At 33.5% G+C, this 23,250-nt stretch overlaps 1 protein-coding gene across 1 annotated transcript in view; it reads right to left on the reverse strand.

The window, feature by feature from the left end:
* Positions 1–4,234: 4,234 nt before the first annotated feature.
* TBC1D32 (TBC1 domain family member 32) overlaps positions 4,235–23,250 on the reverse strand; it is a 231,150-nt gene continuing 212,134 nt past the window's right edge. Inside the window, exons 31-33 of the mRNA XM_023512752.1 lie at positions 20,340–20,480; positions 13,305–13,493; positions 4,235–4,400 (exon numbers count right to left, since the gene is read on the reverse strand). Of these exons, the coding sequence (XP_023368520.1) occupies positions 4,281–4,400; positions 13,305–13,493; positions 20,340–20,480 (450 nt within the window). The 3' untranslated portion in view covers positions 4,235–4,280. The remainder of the gene's footprint in view (positions 4,401–13,304; positions 13,494–20,339; positions 20,481–23,250) is intronic.

The raw sequence follows: 23,250 nt of genomic DNA on the forward strand, positions 1-23,250 counted from the left end.
TTAGAAGGAACTGATAATTTCAATAGCCCTATAACTACTGAAGAAATTGAATATTTAGTTAACCTTATCAGAAAGAAAATCCCAGGTTTTGCTGGAGAATTCTACCGAACATTTAGAGGAAAAATAATGCTATTTATATACAAACTCTTCCACAAAATAGATGAGGAAATGTATCTCCATTGATTATATAAAGCCAGCATTACTGATAACAACCTCCCCCCAAAAATTCTACAGATAAATATTCCTCATAAACACAGATGTGAAATTTCTTAAACAAAATATCTGAAAACATGTAAAAATGATAATAATATCATAACAAGTACAGTTAATCTCAGTTAATTCAAAATCACTGTGAATAGATATATTAACAGGAAAACTCAGGAAGACTGTAACAACATATCAACTTTTTCTCTTCTAGTGTGTGTTTCATTTGGTAAAAATGTTTGCCTAATGAAAGCCTCGGAAACTTAAATGTTTTATTTACAAATGAGATATTATATTACAGTTATGTACCATTGTCTTTCATTTCTATTTACTTTTTTTACCTCAGATTTCAAATTTCTCTTTCTAGCCTAATTTTAGCTTTTGGCTCATTTTTAAGCTATCAAAAACAAATTCTTGCCAAATTTTTGGTAACAATAATGCTGAAAAAAATCATTCTTCCCTAAATGGAACCTCATCTCTTCCTTTCTTCCAAAGATGTCATCCCTGTATTTTTCTTTACTCACCCACTCTCACTGTCATCCTCTTCTAAATGTCAATTTTAAGCAATTCGGTTAACAACTATTAGGTACTCCAAGCAATCCTTCAATCCAGACCTTAGAATTAAATGGTCCTATCAATTTATCACCACACTATATCCATCCTGTCTCCAATTCCCTTCTTTTTTTTTTTTTTTTTTGAGACAGTCTCACTTCGTTGTCCTGGAAGAGTGCTGTGGCATCACAGCTCACAGCAACCTCATACTCTTGGGCTCAAGCGATTCTTTTGCCTCAGGTTCCCGAGTAGCTGGGACTACAGGCACTCACCACAATGCCCAGCTATTTTTAGAGACAGGGTCTTGTTCTTGCTCAGGCTGGTCTGGAACTCAAGAGATATGCCCACTTTGGCCTCCCAGAGTGCTGTGATTACAGGTGTGAGCCACCATGCCCAGTCCTCCACCTCCCTCCTAATCTTTTAAACTCCACTCACAGTATTATTATAATTAATTTGCATATGCCATCAACTCCCCTGTGCCTTTCTTGCTTAGTATATTCTCTTGGCTAGCCAAAACTGTAGTTGAACCCTGTTCACCACCTACTGCTTGCCACCCCCACACAGTGAAAGGTAGTTGGAGAAAAACATACAACTTTGCATAACTTATCTTTTGACCACTAAATTGCAATTATATTTTCCTAGTCCATTAATTCTCCTACTATCCTAGACAGTAATTTCACATACTCTAATCTTTTGAAAACGACTGAAGTCTTCATCATCCTAATTTTTACCTGATGACTGTTTCTCATCCACACCCTGTGTCTATGCCATTTACGCTGTTTCCTCTTCTGTTACTTTGAATGAAGTGTCTTGCTCCCAGCAAAGGTTAATTCCACCACTTGTTAACTAAATCCTTTTCTTCTCTCATCTACTCATGACATTCACTTGGGTTCTTTCTTTTCAACATCAATTTTTCCCTCCCTACTGCATTATTTCCATCCTAATACAAACATGCTTTCATTTCCTATGTCAAAAACAACACCAAACGTTTTTGATCCCATGCCCATACCAGCTTCCACTTCTATTCTCCTTCCCTTTACAGCAATACTCCTATAAAGAACAGTTTCTAAAAATCTCTTCTCAGGATCCTTTAAACCCAAGCCAGTCGAACTTTTGCCCTCAGTACTTTGTCAAAACTGCTCTTACTAAGGTCAAGAAAAGAGATCAGTTCTTACTTGTCATCTTTATCACTGTATTTCCATGATTTTAACATTATTCATCTCTCCATGCAGACTGTGAACTCTATGCGGAAATGCTGCATCTCATTTATCCTGCTATCTTGAATATTAAACACATTTCATTATATATGTAGTCCTTAAAACATGTCTGTTTAATGAATGACTGGAGAAATTCCTTTAATATCTGGGAATTAGAAAATCAAACTAGAGCACATAATTATTTACTAATCATTAATTATGTAGAACCCTGTTATAAAGTTTAGATGAATTTCAAAGGCTTATTTTACCTTCACAGATAATTTAAATACCTATGAGTCATGAGATATACTGTACATATGAAAGTTTAAACACATTCAAAAATTTATATATAAGTACTAAAATTATTCACAAACTTTACATTACTTTATAAAATATAATTAAAACTGAGTGCTATAAAATGTCTGTAACCCCTTCATACAGTAAAAGTACAGGCTGTTCTAAGGACACATACCTTACATAAATTAAAAACAAAACTAAGGAGCAAACAAGGTATTCTTGTCCTAAAGGGTTCTCTTAAAGTATAAAAATGATCATAATAGCAGCCATAAACTATCATATTCTTACATATTCTTCCAACAAACCATTGTTCATAAGACACTTTTAATTTATCAAATGGAAATGAAATCCTTCTATCTCTAACTGAAATTACTTTTTAACAAATGTAATTGTTAGAATCTAGACCTAACCTCAGTTACCAATGAAAATAACCAATGAATATACTGAAATTAAATTACGCTTCATTCATTTCCATTTGTATTTCCAACTATCATGTAAGAGATTATTATAAAAAGAAATAAAGATGCAAGTTTCTCAGGACCCACAACAATAACCTAGGAACAAAATGGATAGAAATGAAACCATAAACATGTACTACAATTTCCGTGGTTTCAAAAGTAAGCTTGAAAAGCAGACAAAGCGTGGTGTTTTGAGTCATTCAAGACTCTCTTATTTAAGTCACATCAGCCGGAGTGAAAGTGCGCAATACATCAAATTAACTTGCCCAAATTACTTTCCTCAACTTTACAATGACCTTTAGGAACACCATTACTGAGAAGCTATTGTTGGCATTTACAGCATAAAATTTGATTTTGGAAGGTTTATATTGCAATAGCCTAAATATCACAAAATTGAAACCTGTATAGTGCCAGTTGTGTCATCATGCTAAAAGGAAAAATGAGTTTGTGGGTGATCCATTTTTGGTTTTAAAGTAAAAAAAGTAGAGTTAGCTTCAGAATGGTTTTAATAGTTGATTTGTATTTAGATATGGCTTCTGTAATTTTAAGAAAGTTGATTGAAATAAATTGGTGAGTTAAAAAATTGGTAAGTGAAAAATTAATAGTTTAGTATATCTGGATATTATTTTTCATATACTAAAGGTGACACTTATAAAAATATAGCCCCGACCATATAGTATTATGCTTACTGATACACAGATTTCCATTTAAATAAAATGAAACGGAATGTTAGTGATTTAAAATAATTTACAAAACCTTTCTCCTTAATGCTTTCAAGTTCAGTACAGATCAAATCTATCACTAAGGACTATGTATGACAAGTAAGAGCAGAATGCTTGTTAGTATGAAGTAACTGATCTATCTCACAAGTGAACCATCTAAAAACTGTATTTCACATGGAAAATTGTAAGTTGACGTAGGTATCAAAAGCAGCTCCTAGAAAAACATTATGTTCGGGTACAACAACTTTTCTATGGCTGCCCATAAGAAATATCATTTGTTCCTGCACATGTGAAGTAAGCCGCTGTTATTTTGTCTGCCTTCCTTTAATATGTACTGACATGAAGTATGTCTTCTCCTAGTTTCTATGGACTCTCTACAGCTAGTCAAGTAATTATTTACAATACTGCCTGTCCTTTCCACATTCATTGGAAAAAAATATTTAGATTTTCAGGCCTGGTGGAAAAAGCAGATGTAGACTAACACTGAGACATGAATTAGAACAATAAGCTACCCCTGATTCTAAAACAACATTACAAAACAACACACTGATAAAAATGAAATGGGCGGCGCCTGTGGCTCAAAGGAGTAGGGCCCCAGCCCCATATACTAGAGGTGGCAGGTTCAAACCTGGCCCTGGCCAAAAACTGAAAAAAAACAAAACAAAAAAAATGAAATCACAGATTGAGCTAATACTTACTTGAATATATTATTACATTAAAAACTTCTCAGTATTGATTTACAATATGTACATTCACAAAGCTTATGTTCTTGCAGATATAGACAGAAAACAATCAAATCCCCTCGTTTCCTTTAAAAATAAATGAAACAAAATTAAACAGTGTCTCATGATCTAGGTGCTCTGTGCTCTAATGTTCCGCATGTCTCTCAGCAGCACGGGTCGGTAGTTTTGTTCCAGAATTTCCATGTATTCAAAATAATTACTCACTCGAAACCCATGCAGTGCTTCTTCCTGAAAAAAAAAAAAAGAAATATATATATATATAGTGTGTGTGTATGTATATGTATATATACACATACATATAAAGGGGGGTTCATTCCCTTGGGTAAAGACACATGATTCCAAGTTCATAAACTTTTAAGAGTTGACATACCATTTATTTTTCAGCTACAGATGGGGGAAGCAGTTTACATTGCTAGTAAATGCATAATTGCTTTTTTTATTTAATGGATTTGTATGTATATGGCAGGAAGGAAGTGTGTCCCCCATGAAACAAGGTTGTCTATTTTAAAAACCAAAAATACAGCTGACCAAAAACAAAGTCACTTTGATAATGAAATCGTCCTAATTTTAAAACACTCTGATTTATGGGATGAGTGCTCAAATTTGTAATTAGTAAAGACCTTAAAGTTTATAATTTTTGTTTACAAAACCTCCAAGAGTGGGCAGTGCCTGTGGCTCAAAGGAGTAGGGCACTAGCCCCATATGCCAGAGGTGGTGGGTTCAAATCCAGCCCAGGCCAAAAACTGCAAAAAACAACAAACAAACAAAACAAACAAACAAACAAAAAAAAAACAAACCTCCAAGAGTTTGCAATTCATAATGTCGGTACTAAGCAATCTGTATTAATTTGAAATTTAATGGTTAGTGCCCAAATGTGGCACTCTGGAATAAACAGTAGGAACATCCATCAAAAACTTTAAAGTATTTTAGGGATTTTTATGATTATTTCTTTTAGTGCCTCCAAGTACCTCCCAGTACCTACCTTCAAGGCAAAGAAAAAAAAATCTACAGAAGAAATGTCATCTTTGATTCAATGCAATTAATTTTTATTATTTTATTCATTCTGGAGGTTGTTAAAAATGTTGGACAATTCATAGTTTTTAGGATTTTATAGTTTAAAGGCAAAAGTTACCAATAAAAATCTCCCTCAATTGTACAAAAGCATAAAAGATAATACATACTATATACCAGATTTTGTGTTAGAGGCAATTGGTTTATAGAAAAGAAACATCAATGCAGGGTAGGTAGGAAAATATCACACAATTCTCAATAAGAATGGATGTTTTCAAATATCTCAGATGTCACTAATCATTCTAGTACTCATTTTCAGCTTCTAAAAAACTTAGAAGAACTTTATTCTCATTTTTTCATGTATAACCAAAAATCTACAAAGTTTGAGGGAAAGGTTAATTGGGACATTCTAAAAAATTATGAATTACTGATCTACAAAGGCTGATATTAAGCTGAAGAAACTAAATGGTGCTGTTATATATTTAGCTTTACACCACTAAGGCCAGAGTTAATGCCTTCCAATGTAAATATGTGAACTTTACTCCTAATTTTAAAGTAATCAATATGTTATTTCATATATTCTTTGACTCCATTCATTCACTCTTTCCCTTATTATATTCCTACGAAAGGTTCTTGGTTATACACTGAAGACACAAAGGTGAGTGAGACAAGGCCTGTCCTAAAACGTTAACAGCTGCAGTATCTATCACATCTCCAGGTTTATGTGCAAGTAACTGAATCAAAGGGAAAGTGTTCATTTTATAAATAGCAGAAATACTGGATCTTTAGAAATTTCCATCCTATCAAAAATAGTTCACTTTGTTCTTACTGTTCAAGAATTCACTTTAGGGCAGCACCTGTGGCTCAAAACAGTAGGGCACTGGCCCCATATACCAGAGGTGGAGGGTTCAAACCCAGCCCTGGCCAAAAACTGCAAAAATAAAAAAGAATTCACTTTAGATAGTTAATGTTGTAATCATGGAACTATTATGAATTTATCTATTCTATTCCTTCAAATTACGTGTCATTTGGCTTTGATCACCTCCGCACTAAAACTATACCTAAGCTGGGGAGAAATTATAGTAATGTGTTATTCCAACTAGAAAATGAAGAGCCAATAATGGAGGAATTGTTTCTGTACATATTCATGATTTTTAAAGGAATGCTTATTGTTCATTAAATGTGAATTACAATAGAACATGACAGCACTTGAACAATAACTCTAATAATCCTTTTCTGGGCAAAAAATAAGCAAATCTATTTAACATCTTAGATTATTCCACCTTAACTTAAACATAAAAACCACCTAGGGATAGCCATAGTTCTAAATTAGTTTAAATACATTTTTCCTTAGAATATATATTTTTAAATCATGTCTTCTATTTTACATATTAATTGTCAAGTTAAGGGAAAAATGCCATGATAGCTATACTGAAAGAGATACCCATAAAAATGGCCTATAATTCTATTAAGGTCTTATTTTTTAAGAGAAAAATTTAAATATACATTTTAGAAGGAATGTTTTTAAGTGATATAGGTCATTATTTAAAATTTGCAGGCAATTTTAGCTCTGAATCAAGTTTTAAGAAATCTAAATTTCACTTTCTATCTTCAAAGTAGAATACTTTTTCATCTTATCCTAAGTGTTCTCTAATGGCCCTTTTAGTGGATAACTGTTACTTGTAATTATGACCATTTAGACTGCCAGCTTATCATTCAAGTTGTAATAGACTATCTCTTCAGAATACTGCTTCATTATCATTTATAGACCTACGTATACTGAATTCTATATAAAAATATGGATGCCCTATTTTTTAAATAGCAGACACATAATTACATATGGCAATAGCACTGTCCCATTTTATATCAACAGTACACTATTTGTTCAAGAAAAAAATTATAATCGGTTATTATTGGCGTGGCTTCAGCTTTGGTTAGAAAGTTCATTTTGAGCAGACTGCATTTTCTTTTTCATGTGTAATTGGTATTTAACCATGATTTGCTCCATTAATTCTGGGTTTCAAGTGAGGAATCATCAAACAGCATTAAAAATTACTATTTTAAGCCACAATGTTGTATGAATTCAATATTGTATGATGTGGTGTATATGCAGCTTCCCTCTCTCTTCTGTGTAGAGAAGTCGTATCCATCTGTTTTACTACTGGGAGAATTTGATTTGGGTTCACTGACTCTAGGACTGTATTTAAAAAGTATCAGATTAGACAATGAAGGATGACCTGACATAGTAGAAGATGCATAGGATGTGGATTCAGACAAAAAATGAAAAAGTGTTCTGACTCCTATGTTAGCTACTAGATGTATGAACCTGGGCAAGCTTACTCACTGTACACCTTAATACTTCTAATGTTAAATGTGGACAGTAATTGTATAGGGTTGCTCTCTGGATTAAATATTCCAAAATCTGAGCTCCATGATAGTAGATTACGAAGCCTTAAATGATTTAGGCCCTTTCTTAACTCTTACCATTCTTATTCCTTCACCCTGTTCTGGCCAAGGTGGTCCTTTTGACATTCTCTAATTGAACCAAGGTCATTCTTACCTCTGAGCTTTTGCCTGTGTCTTTATTCCCATTTCAGAGGACATTGGTCTAGGAAGTCTTTTTCCTTTGCTTCATTCAGCTTTCTGTTTACCCCTACAAGGTTGGCCCTCAGTAGCCTCATTGTCTAAATGTTACCTCTGCTTCCCTCCCTATGCTTGATTTATTTGTAGTAAGATCTATGATACCTAAAAAAGTATATACTTATTTACTTATTATTTGCTTTTCAGTAGAATTTAGGATCAACGTGGGCAGGGATGTGCTGATTTGTGATTACAACACATCTGGGACACAGCAATTGCACAATAAATAGTTGAACAAATCAATGAATAATGGTCAACACCTACAAAGCCATTTGCAGCACTTTTCATACACTAACCATGCAAGGTATCAGTGGTGATAAGTAATAATGAGAACATAGTTTTATTAACTGATGGCGAGCTATATTTTCTTGATCACACTGCAGACATGTGATGTTAAGCATGAACCGCCCATCAGGCATTACTGACTCCAATCTCTGCTCCTCGATCTATTACCAGGAATAAAAGGAAATCATTCTTCTAAAATATTAAGATATTATTATCTTTTCTTGTAACTTCTGTAAAATATGCCTATTGTGGAAAGAAAGACAGGCCTATACTTTTAAAAGCTCTTTTATGAGTGGAAATTTCCAAAAGTACTGCACATAATAATTTCCAGCAGAAATGTTTTTAGGGCTTGCACTTGGAATGTGAACTGAAGACAAGGCCGTTAGATATCCTGATAAACAGCATAAGGCACAAAAAAGAGCAAGTGTGTTAACCTGGCAAGCCATGGTGCTATGATTTCAGGACCTAGTTAGTTATTTTCTGACACATTCTTTCCAAAATATTTGATTATTCGTGTCCTTGTAAGGTGATTTTTAAAAATATAATAGGTCTGCATGAAATAAGTTATGGAGAAAAAAGTAAAAGAAGTCACTTTAAGTGGGTTAAATTGGGACATAGTTGATTTTTATTAATAACCACCAGGAGGCATATAAAATAAAAATTTACCATAAAATGTGTAGAATTTTACAACATATACTTAACAAAGATTACTCAAAGGATTTGCATTAACATCAATATTATATAAGAAGCACTTGAGAGAAAAGGATTTTATGAATATAGCTCTAGTCTTTATTCGTGCTGGAGATGACCTTTTTCTGTCTTGTGTCTTACCTATCATATATATACACCTTCTTCTTGGTCCAAATGGTAGAAATACAAACAACTTGTGAGCAAAGCTTCTTCCAGAATGCTCCTCCTGGAGTGAGCATGAAATTAAGAGATTCCTGAACTCAATATCCCTAAAACTTTTGAATCTCATTATGGATTCTGCTTTAGTAACAAGCACCAAAGGTAATATTTTTATGTTTTTTTGTGGGTATCTTTTTTTTCTTCTTGAGACAGAGTCTCCTTAGTCTCAGTCTGCCACCCTGGGTAGGGTGCCCTGGTGTCATCATAGCTCACAGCAACCTCAGTCTCCTGCTCAAGGGAATCTCTTGTCTCAGCCTCCCAAGTACCTGGGACTATAGTTGCCCACCACGATGACTGACTACCTTTTTTCTATTTTTAGTAGTGACAGGGGTCTCGTTCTTGCTCAGGCTGGTCTCAAACTCCTGAGCTCAAGCAATACACCTGTCTTGGCCTAATCCCAGAGTGTTAGGATTACAGGTGTGAGCCATTGCACCCAGCCTCATTTTTACGTTTTTTAAGGGTTCCAGGTTACCTGATACTACAATCTGAAAACTCATACCTCTGCTGTGTAAATTCTGATTTAGTAGGTCTGAGAAGGAGTCTAAATATATTAATTTTCATAAGCACCCTAAGAGATCTTCAGGATCAGAGAAGTTGAGTACATGTGGTTCTGGCCAGAAAGTGAGGTTCTTACAGGTTTAGAATAGAGTATGTGGTTCTTAAAGATTTAAACTCAGCTGAAGGGTACTTGGATGTGTGTGATGACTAGGAATATGATTTAGTCTTCCTTGGGTTAATGAGGGACTAGGTTCTGATCAGATACAGTATAGGACAATATTTCTGACCAAGGTTACAGCAATGCCAGGTGTTACTGTGATATAATACACCAAGAAGTTACAGAAGCTGAGGGTAAATGGGAGCAAAAGTAAACCAAAGTCTAGCTATAGACTCAGAAAATTCTGTTTCCATTTCTATATGCTCTATATATCATCTTAACAAAGAAGTGGGAATAAAAAAAAGGGAGTGAGACGAGGATGTAGAAACTCAACAATTGCTAAGTTTTTTTGGGGGGGAGGGTACTTGATACGTGCCAAGTAATGGTGTAGAAATATTTTGCAGATATCATCTCAGTGAATTGCTTAACAATACCACATGAAGAGAAACCTGAAGCATAAAGAAGTTAATCAACGAGCCGAGTTTATACAGTGAGCAACACAGCTAGAATTTGAATCCGGGTAGAATCCAGGGATGTCAGGACAAGGCAGAGAACATCTGCAAAACACATTTGGTTTTGTACTGAACACCTCTTATTTACATCCTCAGATGGCAAATTATGCTAATACTGAGTATACATCTGTATTTTAAAGGCTTACTATTTAATGAATTTTTGTCAGGATTTCCATTTCTTACCCTGTCAACATTTTCTGGTAACAGCAGCAATAACTACACCAATAAAAAAATTCCTCTTGACAACTGGGTTGAAATTCCTCTTATTTTTTCATAATTATAAATTGATTTTGCCATAATATGCAGGGTTTGGTTGAGGTATTTTAATTATTTTGAGCCTTCACAGCCTCATTTGCATAGGAAGGCAATCTCTTCCTAATCTGGCATTTCTGTGACGTTTGTCCCCATGTTGAGTTCACAAACTAAAAGTAAGATCACTGGCAGTCAATTAATTAGTTAGAGAGGAATGCAATAGTTCAAACATTGCACATTGGACAGTTCAAACATTGGGACTTCTTCACATGAACTACCATTAAACTACACTCTGTCTAAACCTGTTTGTGTGTTTGTTATGGATGAGTTAAAGAGAGAGGGAAACTGTAAGACTTTTCAGGTGGCTAAGATAAATCAGAATATTTACCTTGTTGAATGTTTTTCTCCCTAGAATTATGATGCCTACAGATTTTCTGAACCATCATCTGTCATAGATAAAAATGTCCAGGACTCCAGATCCAAGGACTGAACTCTTCAGCACCTTTAGAAAACTGTCTTCCAGCTCAGTACTAATCCATTAATCACCTCAATGTGGAAATAATGCACTTACTGCTCTAATATCCACTCACCTTCTTGTGTCTGCAAGGATATTATTGAAAAAAAAATCAGACAAGAGCTTGCTAACATCAAGTTACACCCATGGCATTCATCTAATCTAATCTTTCAGTGGTTTAATCAGAAGAAGAAAAATAAACAAGTGTTTTTCTCCCACAAAACCTGGGCTGCCTGTTCATGTCCATACCACCTTTGGGCATATGAAATCAACTGATCTCTTTAACATATTGATTTAGAATAATCATGATGAACTCTTCAGTGGGCTAACAGAAATGTATAAAATGAGTCTAGACTCTCAATTACTTGGTTTGAAATCTTGAGTCTAAACCACAGAGAATATAAATGGACTGATATTTTCTTTATACTGATTATCTCATATAGATTTTTACTCCTAAAACAATGCTTTTATCATGTGACTTTCTGTCAGTACATAAAACTTAAATCAGAAAAGGAACTGCATATTTTCAATCTTTTGGAACTACCTTAAATAGTTTCTTGGGATAACTGACAATAACTAAAAGCATAACACATTTCTGGTTTTTGATATTTTCAAAACTCATTCAATTTAGACTTGATTATTTGAACTCATTTATAACAACTGTTTATTCCATTATTTTTATATGATGATTCAATTTCTTTCTTTAAAAATAGTTTTATTACTATTGCTCAAAAAAAGCCCACATAAATGCATACAATAAAAAAGTTCCTTGTTTTACTTTATCTTCATTTTTCTTGGAAATAATTATCACTAAACATATACAGCCAAGGAATAACATGATGATATAATCTATATAAGAATATTATTATGACAATGATACGTAATTACACTGAGTTTTCTCCCTTTGTATAACTCCTAAGAGTTTGAGTCAGAAAGTGTAAAACTTAATTTCTAATGTTTAATCTCTACAGCTACAGTTGAGTCAGGAATTTTTAAATCATGTATCTAATTTTGACTTAGAGGATATCCCTAGGGTAAGGTAGGGAGAATAAAATTACTTCGTTAATCAATATTTCATTATTGGTTATTATAGGTGAAAAATGGTATATGTATATTTTTATACTTTACAAACAGATTATTACAGGGCCTAATGGAGTAAAGGATATGTAACTGCATATTTTAATACACCACATCAGGATATATCTCACAAGAAAAATGCCCATCAGAAGAGATCAACCAAATCTGAAATCTGTACAACAAAAAATAAGACTAAGTCAAGTCATGCTACCAGTCAAAAGATATTTTTTCTAATCCCTCAGGTGAATACAAACAACAGGAGTAAAAAGAAAGGTTGGTTCTAGGTCACATGTTAAAATTAATCCTTGCCCACATGTTCTTAGTCTGGATTTACACCAAGTCAATTAAAAGTTTAGCAGTTTAATGAGGATTTAGGTAATAATTTCCTCTCCCCACCACTCCATTTAAACTCCGTTAGTTTTAAATTGATAGCTGATGGCATTTATTTAAACAAAACATCATTATATAGAAAATAACTCTGGCAAGTATTTAAATATAAGGAACAACATTAATTTAAATAGAAACCAACTGTTGACCTTGAGATATCTAGCAAACAATAAATGTTGGTTTCAGTGCATGCACGTGTATGTGTTCTACAGGATGGCAAGGGTAGTGGGTAAAGGAAACATACTTTAGATGCAAAGAAATATTTTTAACTCTAAACGAAGAGTTGGATTTCCAATGAGAATTACACAATGAGATGTATTTATATAGCACATACTTCCTAAAGTCCAAAGCTTAAAAAGTCACAGTAATATGATTAAGAAAGCAATTATATTTTGTTTTAAAATACTAATGTACATTCCAATTGTTTAAAAGGAGTGCTATGATATAATCTTTCATGAAAACCTTTTACACAAAAGGAAGTTTAGGAATAGGAAAATATAAAAAAAAAATTGTATAAAAGTCACATTAAATATTTTTTAAAAATATCAAATCTTTGTACTAACACAATAAATTAAACTTTATTGACCAAATAAAACACAGAAATATTAAAAAAAATTCTTTTTGGCACAGCACAGTGGTTAAGATCAGAGTTTTAGAATCGGACGGTTTAACTTCATCTCCCAGGCTCCTTTCTGGCTGTATGGTTTTGGTTAACTTACTTAACTCTCTGCCTCAGTTTCCTTCCCTCTAAGATGAGAATGATAATAGTACCTGCCTCTCAGGATTGCTTGTAGGACTGACTGAGTGTCTGGAAAGTATCTGACATTAAGGAACCAAAGTTAGCTATTAACTCTTAATCAACACTTCCCCCTATATATAAACATACTTACTTTCAGGAAAACTTGCAGATCTTGAGTCTGTGTATGCTGGAGAATGTCTTGTTGTAGATGTTTGAATATAGCTATACAGATGTACACTTGGTAATCAGGACCAAGGAAAACACAAGTAGCAATATAATGGCAGATTTCTATCCAATCTAAATAATTCCAAAAACACTGGGTTATCCATTGCAGGCAAATCTTAAAAAAAAAAAAAAAAAAGTATTTCATTAAAAAGCTTATAAAACCACATTTGACTTTTAAAAAGCAGTAACGAATAACACACAAAACCAATGAAAAGCTTAACATTTAATCAAAATGGAACGACATTCGTCCTACAATCCTAACAAGGATGCTTCTCCTATTTGCTTAGTGTGTGAAGAAACTTTCATGGCCTCAGAATTCAGGACTACGTATAACTGACAGTGTTCACACAGTTCATATACCTATTGCTGAATATCGTTTTTATTCACACTGTCCTCCTCTTACCCGTAACACCAATCTGCTCTCTACAGAGAACAAATGCTAAGAGACTATTTTAATTCAGAGATGAGAGTTTTTTCGTACCCTACCTACAATCACAGATGTATAATTATGCAGATGACAGATTGCTAAATGTTACATTAATGCAAATGGACTCGTACTGAATCAGAAAACAATTTAAAGCAAACAGAATTATATAACATAAAAATTGGGAGCTAATGTAGAGAATAGTTAAAAAAATGAGACTTTATTTTGCTTCTTTATTAAAGAATTACTTTTTGAATAACATTTGTTCAGCTTATAAAATGTAATACATTTCCATTGTGGGAAATACAGGAAAATTAAAGAAAAATAACCCATGACCCATAAAATGATGATGACAAAGAGATTATGAACGTTGCTAACATTCTGAAACATTGATGTGATAGGTGAAATTGAGTACCTGACACAGGACATGTCAAAGCCTTACTGCCAAGTACCTCCGAATGTGACGTTATTTGGAAAACAGGAAGTCAAGGTAAAAGGAGGTCATTAGGTTGACCCCTAACGCAATATGACGAGTGTCTTCATAGAAAGGGAAAATACGGACACAAATGCACATCAGGAAGACACTGAAGACACGTGGAGAGCACCACGTGAGGACAGAGGACTGGAGTGATGCATCTGTCAGCCAAGAAACACCTGCAACTATAGAGAAGCCAGGACAGAAGCAGGCCAGGTCTTTCCCTCACAACTCAGAGGGCATGCAGCCTTGCTAGCACGTTCATTTTAGACTTCTGGCCTCCAGAACTACGAGGAAATGTGTTTATGTATTATATTTTTACACTTTAACAAAATTTAACAAATGTTGAATTGAATATAAATTTCAATGTGTATGTATAGTCACAATTTATCTGAGTAAGTTAAACTTTGCACTGTTAAAAATACTCCATTACAGAAATGGAACTCTGGATAAAGCAAGTAACATACTTTTGCAAAAAAAATTGTTTTTTAATTAATTATTGAGTTACATTTGGAGGCCCCCAAACAAAGTGAAAACAGGATCCCTGTGAAGCAAGGAAGCACCAAGGCGAGCTTTCACTCTGAGAGTTTCTGCTAAACTCTGGAAACCCTGAGCAGTGATTTGATTTACAAGTGGTGTTGATTACATGGATGAATTTACAGTGGTGATGTTGGGTTTTTAGTGCGCCCACCACCCACACAGGGTACACTGCACCAAATAGGTAGCTTTTCTTTTCTCAACCTCTACCTACCCTCCCACCTTCTGAGAAGCATGAGCCAAACGCTTATGCAGGTTGAACCTGTCCTTTATTTACCAAGATTTGTAATGCCAGGAAGACAGGGAGAAAGGCCGTTCTCAAAGCTTTACTTTGAGAGGGTTTCACAGAGTTCTTGTATCATCCTCCAAAGTTACTCTCTTTAGCTGTACATCATCCAGCCCTCTAAACTCCAGTTGAAGGACTCAATGTTTGTTACTTTCCCAAGGCAGGCATCTGGTGTTTTTTCTTTAGCTTAGGGTCGTGGTAGACTTCACAGTGTTGAAACCAGGGAAGGCTGCCTGACATGACTGACTGATAACTACTAAATAATTTTTACAGCTAAGGTTGGGGGGGGGGTGAGGCTGTTTCTCCTCCTACAGTCATACTCTGTATAGCCCTGCATACCTGTACTTTATCTCCCACTTATAAAGGAGAATATGTAGTATTTGGTTCTCTATTCCTGAGCTACTTTTCTTAGGACGATGGCCTCCCATTGCCTTCAAGTTGCTGCAGAAGACAGGAATTCATTCTTTTTTATGACTGAGTGGTATTTCACAGTGTATATATATACATATGTATACATATTTTCTTTATCCTCTCCTCAGTTGATGGGCATTGAGGTTGATTCCCTATCTTTGCTACTTGTGAATTGTGCAGTGATAAACATGATTGCAGGTGTCATTTTTATGGAATTACTTCTTTTCCCTTGGCTGAATACTTATTAGTGGGATTGCTAGATTAAAAATTAAATCTACTATTAATTAAGAAATAGCCATAATGTTTTCCATTTATATCTCCACCAACAATGTGTAAGCATTCCCTTTTAAATGCATTTGCGCCAACATCGACGGTGGTTTAACTTCTTAATAATGGCCGTTCTCCCTAGAGTAAGGTGGTATCTCACTTGCTTTTAATTTGTGTTCCCTGGCTGATTAGTGATGTGGAACATTTTTTCATTAAGTTTGTTTGCTGCTTCTTTATCCTCTTAAAAAAAAAATTCTGTTCATGTTGTTCACCCACTTTTTAAGGGGATTATTTGTTTTGTTCTTGCTGGTTTGAGTTCCTGGTAGATTCTGGATATTAGGGAATATTTCTTCCCATGCTGTAGTTTGTCTCTTTACTCTGCTGTTTTTCTCTGCTCTTTACTCTGCTCTTTACTCTGGTGCTGTGCGAAGGTTTTAGATAGTCAGTTCAGGGTACTTTGTTACTGCAGTGATAAGAAACTAAGGAACTCCTAATGTTTTAATTTTCATTATGATTTACAAATTATTCCTGAACAAAGATAGCTTCTCATCTTTTGTTTTATGGTTTTGTGGGGGATAGGTAAGGGAAAAAGAAACAGATACTCAAATTTTCCTTTTTTGTTCTATCATTTTGTCCTTATAAAAATATATTCTTGAAGAGGTTCTAAAAGGTATTTTTTCACATTCTCGATTCAACTTTTTGTCATGCTAAAGTGTGCTTTTAACTGACTTTAACATGATGTATTAGTTTGCTAGGGCTGGTCTAGCAAAGAACTACAGCCTGGGAAGCCTGAACAATAAAAATTTTCTCACTATTTTGTAGTAGTCCAAAATCAAGCTGTTAGCAGGGCTGGTTTCTTCTGAGGCCTCTCTTCTTGGCTTGTAGACCCATAAAAATTCAAAATTTTGATTAGTTGGTATGTCTCTTAAGTCCATTTTTATCTATAGATTTTCCCTCCCTCCTTCTCTCCTTTTATAACTTCATAAGACTCCTTTGTGTATAACTCACTATTTATTCAAGCAAGACTCTGGTACATAGATGTGTGCATTGTTTCTGGTCTTTTTAATATTGTAAAAAGGGCTATAAAAACATGTTTGTGCATATGTATTTGTGATTTTTTTCCCAATGTATTCCGGTAATAGATCTTTATAAATTAGATTGATGGGTTAGTGAGTAAATACGCATGTAATGATACCAGAAATTGCCAAATTCTCTTTTGTAATTCTCAAAAATATACTAATCTTCAAAACCAGAGAGGCCTTATATTCATTGAAAAACTATTATCAATATAGTTTATGAAACTGGTTTATTATAAAAGGGAAACAAACTAATTTTGTAAATTAACATTCATTGTGTAGAACTAGTTATACTTTAAACCACTGAAATAGCTTTTTAGACTTGTAAGGAAGGAAAATCACTCACACGGTATACATCAAAATGTACCACTGCCTTCCTAGCAAATTCTTCTCTTTAACCAGATGTAAGCTTATGCAAAAGGACAGTAAGATGCAACATTAAGGTGCATCTGAGGTGAAATGAATGATTCTTATTTGTGTCTAGACTTTAAAGGGAATATTCAAAGAACCCAATAAGAATATTAAGACAAAAAAAAGTTTGGTTAAAGTAATTATTTAAAACTTACAGATACTTGATTAAGCCAAATAGATATGATTTTTAAGTGATCAAGTTTTATGATTCAAAGACTTTTTTTTTCCTTTGAGACAGTCTCAGTATGTCACCCTCAGTAGAGCGCTGTGGCGTTATAGCTCACAGTAACCTCAAACTCTTGGGCTTAAGCGATTCTCTTGCCTCAGCCTCTAAGTTGCTAGGACTACAGGCGCCTCCCACAACGCCTGGCTCCTTTTTGTTCTTGTTGTTGTAGTTGTTGCAGGTGTCATTGTTGCTTTAGCTGGCCCGGGATGGGTTCAAACCAACCAGCTTTGGTGTGTGTGGTTGGCTCTGTAACCACTGTGCTATGGGTGCCGAGCCCCAAAGACACTTTTAACTCCTCTCCTGGCTTTATATTATTTAGTTTTACCATAGAAAGGGTATTAATAAAGAATGGAAGAAAATTAATTTCAGAATCAAAGTGATTTCAAGTGAAGTCCGTACTGTCGGAAGTACTTCAATTCATTCCACTGATGAATCCCTCCATCATGATGAAGGTTAAAATTTTAAATGAAGTAAGGTCAAAGAATACTCTTTATATGACAAAGTGTCATTATAAACATAAGGCAGTATTTTTGTTGCACATCTTCTAGACAAGACATTGTGTTAGACACTCAAAGGTCCTGAAGTCAAGACACATATCTATACTATTAAGGGCCTTCATTTAGTAAGAGTGAGATAAAAGATACAAATGACTGTTCCACAAAGCAAGATATGTAATTCTACTAAAAGAGAGGTGTGAAAGCAGTATACAAACATAAAACAGAATCATCTACTTGTGGGTGATCCACAAAGTTTACAACTGGACAGATGGTAAAGGAGAAGTACCAGACAAGTAAAGAACTCCCCAGAAGGGAGGAGATACCATTTCAAGCAGCCATACTAGCAACATGGACATACATGGGAACCCTGGGACATACACATCTATGGATCTGACTGTGAGCAAAGGGCATCCCTTGCCTTGACTTTCTGCTTTGCATTTATATAATTTTACATTTTCAAAAAGCGCATTCACAAAAAATGGTTTTCTGTAATCTTGCTTTCATAATAGGGGGAAAAACAGCAAATGAGAAAAAAATGAGCAAGCTTTTCTACATTATATCCCAGGGATTATCCATGTTCACTTGCTGACACACTACAGCATAATAATCAATGATATGCAGGATGGTGACCCCAAGGAATAACAACAGACGAATCATTAAAGACCCATGGTAGTTCTTAAGCCAAGAACAAAAGTTAATTAGAACATGTGATTTTCTGCTGCTCATGTACTAAGCATATATATTTAAATTTCTATTTTCTTTACAATCTCAGTTACTCTTAAAAGAAACTAATTAACAAAAATGCATTTCTTACTACATTCAATTTTTATACTCTAGTTGAGCTATTTTTACTTTAGAGATCTGTATATTTCATCTAGCAACCTGCCCACAAATCCTTCCCTCATCAATCAATCCTTCAGTACCTAAAAATACGCAACTTCAAAAAGCACTGCTCCTAATGAGATCAAAATAAATAAGCTCTGAGACATAAAATTTGTATCCAAATAATTACATATCACATAGACCTTTTTAGTTACTTTAAAAGCTATTTTCATATTTTATAATTATCAATAAAATGGCAAATAACATCAACAAAGCAATGATATTGTTTCTTAACACAAAATATTAGTTAAACAGGGAACCATTAAAAAGGCATTTTTACATTATTTTACTTACTGAGTATAGTGAGAACACATTTTTTCTCAAAGTAATTTATAATTTAACATAATAGCAATATAAATCTCACCCAAATCCAAATGCCCAATATTGGAGCTAAAGTATATGTAAAGGAATCAATAGGTTTAATTAGCTAAATTAACTTTTTCAAGAAAAGGTAGGAAGTAAACGATAGGCTTATTCTTACTCAAAATTCAAAATATGCATTCAATTCAGGAACCAAACAGATTTCAATAGTGGATGATACTTTTAAATAGTATGTACAAATAAATAAGAAACACACACAAAGACAGGTGGGAAGTTAACAAGAAGATTCAATTAGTTCACAAAATTATGAGCATATAATCAAGCTTGCTAATGTTCAAAGGAACACTACATCTTAAAAAGAAGTAATTTTCACCTATTAAATTAGTGATGGGTTTTACAAAAGCCAAACACCTATACATAAAAAATAGGTACTCTCTTCATTTCTGTTAGGAGAATAAAGTGAAAGTTATTTGATAATTTAAGTCTACAGCTTTAGAAGTGTTCATATTGTTAAATTATTACTGCCTTCTGAGACTATAACCCAAAGAGAAGATTTAATTCAAAAACAGATAAAGTTTTAAACTCTAAAATATTAATGTTAGCCTGATTATAACATAGTGAAGAAACAATATACACCTCCACCAACAAAGGACTGGTATGCACAAAAGGGAGACATCTGTGGACACTACTGGGTATGAGCAGAGGACGTGTACTGTGCAACTCCAGGACCTGGGGAAAACACCAGTCCTTCCCAGATCCAGTGGCAGAAGCCGAGATTGAGGCATGGGTGAATCAGCTGGGCTTCCTTGTTAGATAAGACTCAGCCTCTCACATACCAAACATTCAGTGTTGTTAAGCATTCTTGCCCTCTGTTACATTCTTAGTAAGTATTATTAGTTATATCCATTAAAAAGCCTTCATGTCATAGGCTTTCAAAAAGTCTGTGCCCTGAATAGCCAAAACTCTGAATACCATGGATCACTATAAAGCAAACCTATATTGTAACAGTATTAGGGGGAAAAAACCCAGTTTGGGGATTTAAATACACCCTTTTATTAGTTTTAATGTATTTCTTACATTAAATGTAAGAATGTAATTTTCTTTAAAGACACTGAAATATGGGAGTTGAAGAAATGCTCATAGATTACCTGTGATGGTGCAAAACCAGACATGTGAAAAGCCGAAAACACAAGTGGCACCTCCGCCTTCAACAGCATTTCAATATAATGTATGCTGCAAAAATAGATTGGATGGATGCCAGACTCTACAGTGTCCACAGGTAGGTTCCTCTGCATAAAAGAGAGATCAAGTATTAAATAATGAATATATAGTTAATTTAAAATAATCAAACATACACTTATCCAAATCTTTTTCTTTGGGTATGAATTACTGCTTCAAAGTTAGTGTGGTGGCTGTAAATAGTATAACTATGTAAATTAATAAATCAGAATGTTAAACACAGTAGAAAGAATAAATCTTGATAAAGGCAGTCTGTATACTTTTCAAGACATAACAATAAAGTTACTATTTATAATTTTGGCAACTTAAATCCTAGTAAAATGATAAGGGGGGGAAGAAAGAAACAAACATGAATAAACGCAAGAGTAATAACTGCTTTCCATTTTACTACTAAATATATTTCAATACACTTAATCTTATTGGCTTTGGCTGATGGTTCTGTAACATAAAAGACTGTAGCTTTGTCAGCTCTTGATGATATCTAGTCCCTTTTTCTATGTTGATATTAACTCAAACCTGAACCTGAATTAATATTAACCCAAATTGGGAACTCTATAAGAAATTTATTTCTAAAACTAGGAAAAAACCCATAATAGATTTCCATCAAGGTTCTGAGACAAACTATTTTGTATAAAATTTACTTTTATACAAAAAGTATAACTTTTATAACTTTTATTTTTATATTATTTTATACCCATATTTACTTATATGTTAAATGCAACTTGTATATTACACATATAGGTATATATACACACAAAATATTTACAAACTTAGATTTTTCATCAATTTCTTCATAAAGTTGGTTTTTCTTTAGTTTGAACATATAATTTATCATCGCAAATGATCAATAATGTATTATTGTTACCATAAATTCAACATCTATACTATAAAATCCAGTAATTGTTTTTAGAAACAAAGATAATAAACTTAAAGATATAATTGTTATATCAATAAAAAATTGATCATGAAATTAGAGCTGAAGATTTAAGACTTCCAGAAAGGCATTTTATTTTCTTACCTTTATTTACTTGACAACTCTTATTTTTTAATTTTTTTTGATGAAAGACAGTTAATACTTTTAAATTAAAACAAATTAAACTCATCTGAGTTAAAAATAGGAAGAATTTCTTGCAAATTTTCTTGCTAAGGCTGATGTGCTTTTAAAGATTTAGGCTTGAGTTGTATACTAAAGTTTCTGAAATCAACTAGTTGATTTATCAGTGATTTTCCTTTTTTTCATAATAAATGATTTATCATTTCACATTGCAGAAAAATATATTTGTAGGAATGTATACAAATATGTATTTTTATGACAGATACTTTAGGAAATACCTCACAGAACATGAAAAAAACATTTATTCTGTGCATTGATGAATTAAGACATAGATGGTACATTAAATGGATATCTTATAGTCAAATTATACTGATGTTTATGACAAAAGAAACCTTCCTATTGAGTAGTTAAAATAATATAATAATATGAAGTGAATGAGAATTAGTATATACCAGTTTTCATTTTTTGATAAATATACAATGTTTTAATAATTCCTGTTTGTAATACGAATAAATCTGATACAGATTTAAAGCAAACATCTATTTATACATATATTTTAATTTTGATCAAACTTAGATAATAATTTTTTAACATGTGTGTAAGAGTAGTATAAGAGTTCAATGTATTCGAAATGATTCTTATACAGTATCTTTTCTGTGTTTCATAGAAAATACTTTTAGGGGCAGGCCCAATAAGAGATAAATACAAGATATTATCTACATTCTAAAAAAAAAAGAAGCTACTGTTATGTAATCTACTTCCTAAGATGAGGCAGAGTTCCTCTACACTTATAAATTGTTCTTTGTTGGAAGAAATTATGCTATACTTTTTGGTAACCAACAAAACTTCTAACACTAAACTTTGCACAGAATAACTGCTCAATAAATTGACTGAATGACAGCAAGATACTAATGACCATATAGTAATCATGGTAAACTCATTTATAATAAAACTTTTATTAATTGGTCTGTTAATTACAATTTCACAGCTCTAATTCACAACAAAAGGTCTTTAGAAAACTAATGACAGCTCTGAGTCACATGACTATAATCATCAAATTATAAATTGTTTGCTTTTTTGTGTTTTGTTGAATCACAACTCTGGAAGAATAGCAACATTATTATTCAGAATATAGGAGTAAACACAGCACACACAGGATCATAGCATTTAACATGTCATCCAGCAACAGGTTAAACTACATACACTAAGTTAAAATAGAAAGGCAAAAAAATCATCAGCAAAAACATGGGCTTGGGAGATATTAAAAAGGGACATAACGTAAAGGATGTTATAAAACAACACACTTTACTGTGTTTTAACTTCAGGGCTTCAAAATTCAAATTTATGCCTAGCAATAAAATGTAAAAATCGTAGTTTTTTTTCTTTCATGATAGGTGTTCTGATGAGTCATTTTGTTCCTGATACTAAGAAAAATCTAGTTTCACGTTGCTGTGGAAATTAAATAGAAAGACCTCTTAGAGAGATTTAAAACTCCCCAATCAATTCAAACTAATCCAATCCAGTCCTCCATCTCTGGGAATCTATAGGCAATGGATGCACGGTACTTTATCAGCAATGTTGTACTTAACTGTGCATCACGCAGAGGGGACAACAGAAAATTTGAAAGATTTTTCAGAACTTTAATTCCAAAACTCTAGAAGTCATAAATCTTGGGTGGTGCCTATGGCTCAAAAGAGTAGGGTGCCAGCCCCATATGCCAGAGGTGGCGGGTTCAAACCCAGCCCCAGCCAAAAACTACAAAAAAA

The sequence above is a fragment of the Otolemur garnettii genome, unplaced genomic scaffold (genome assembly GCF_000181295.1).
Source record: "Otolemur garnettii isolate 467f Iridium unplaced genomic scaffold, OtoGar3 scaffold00002, whole genome shotgun sequence".
NCBI classification, from domain to species: domain Eukaryota; kingdom Metazoa; phylum Chordata; class Mammalia; order Primates; family Galagidae; genus Otolemur; species Otolemur garnettii.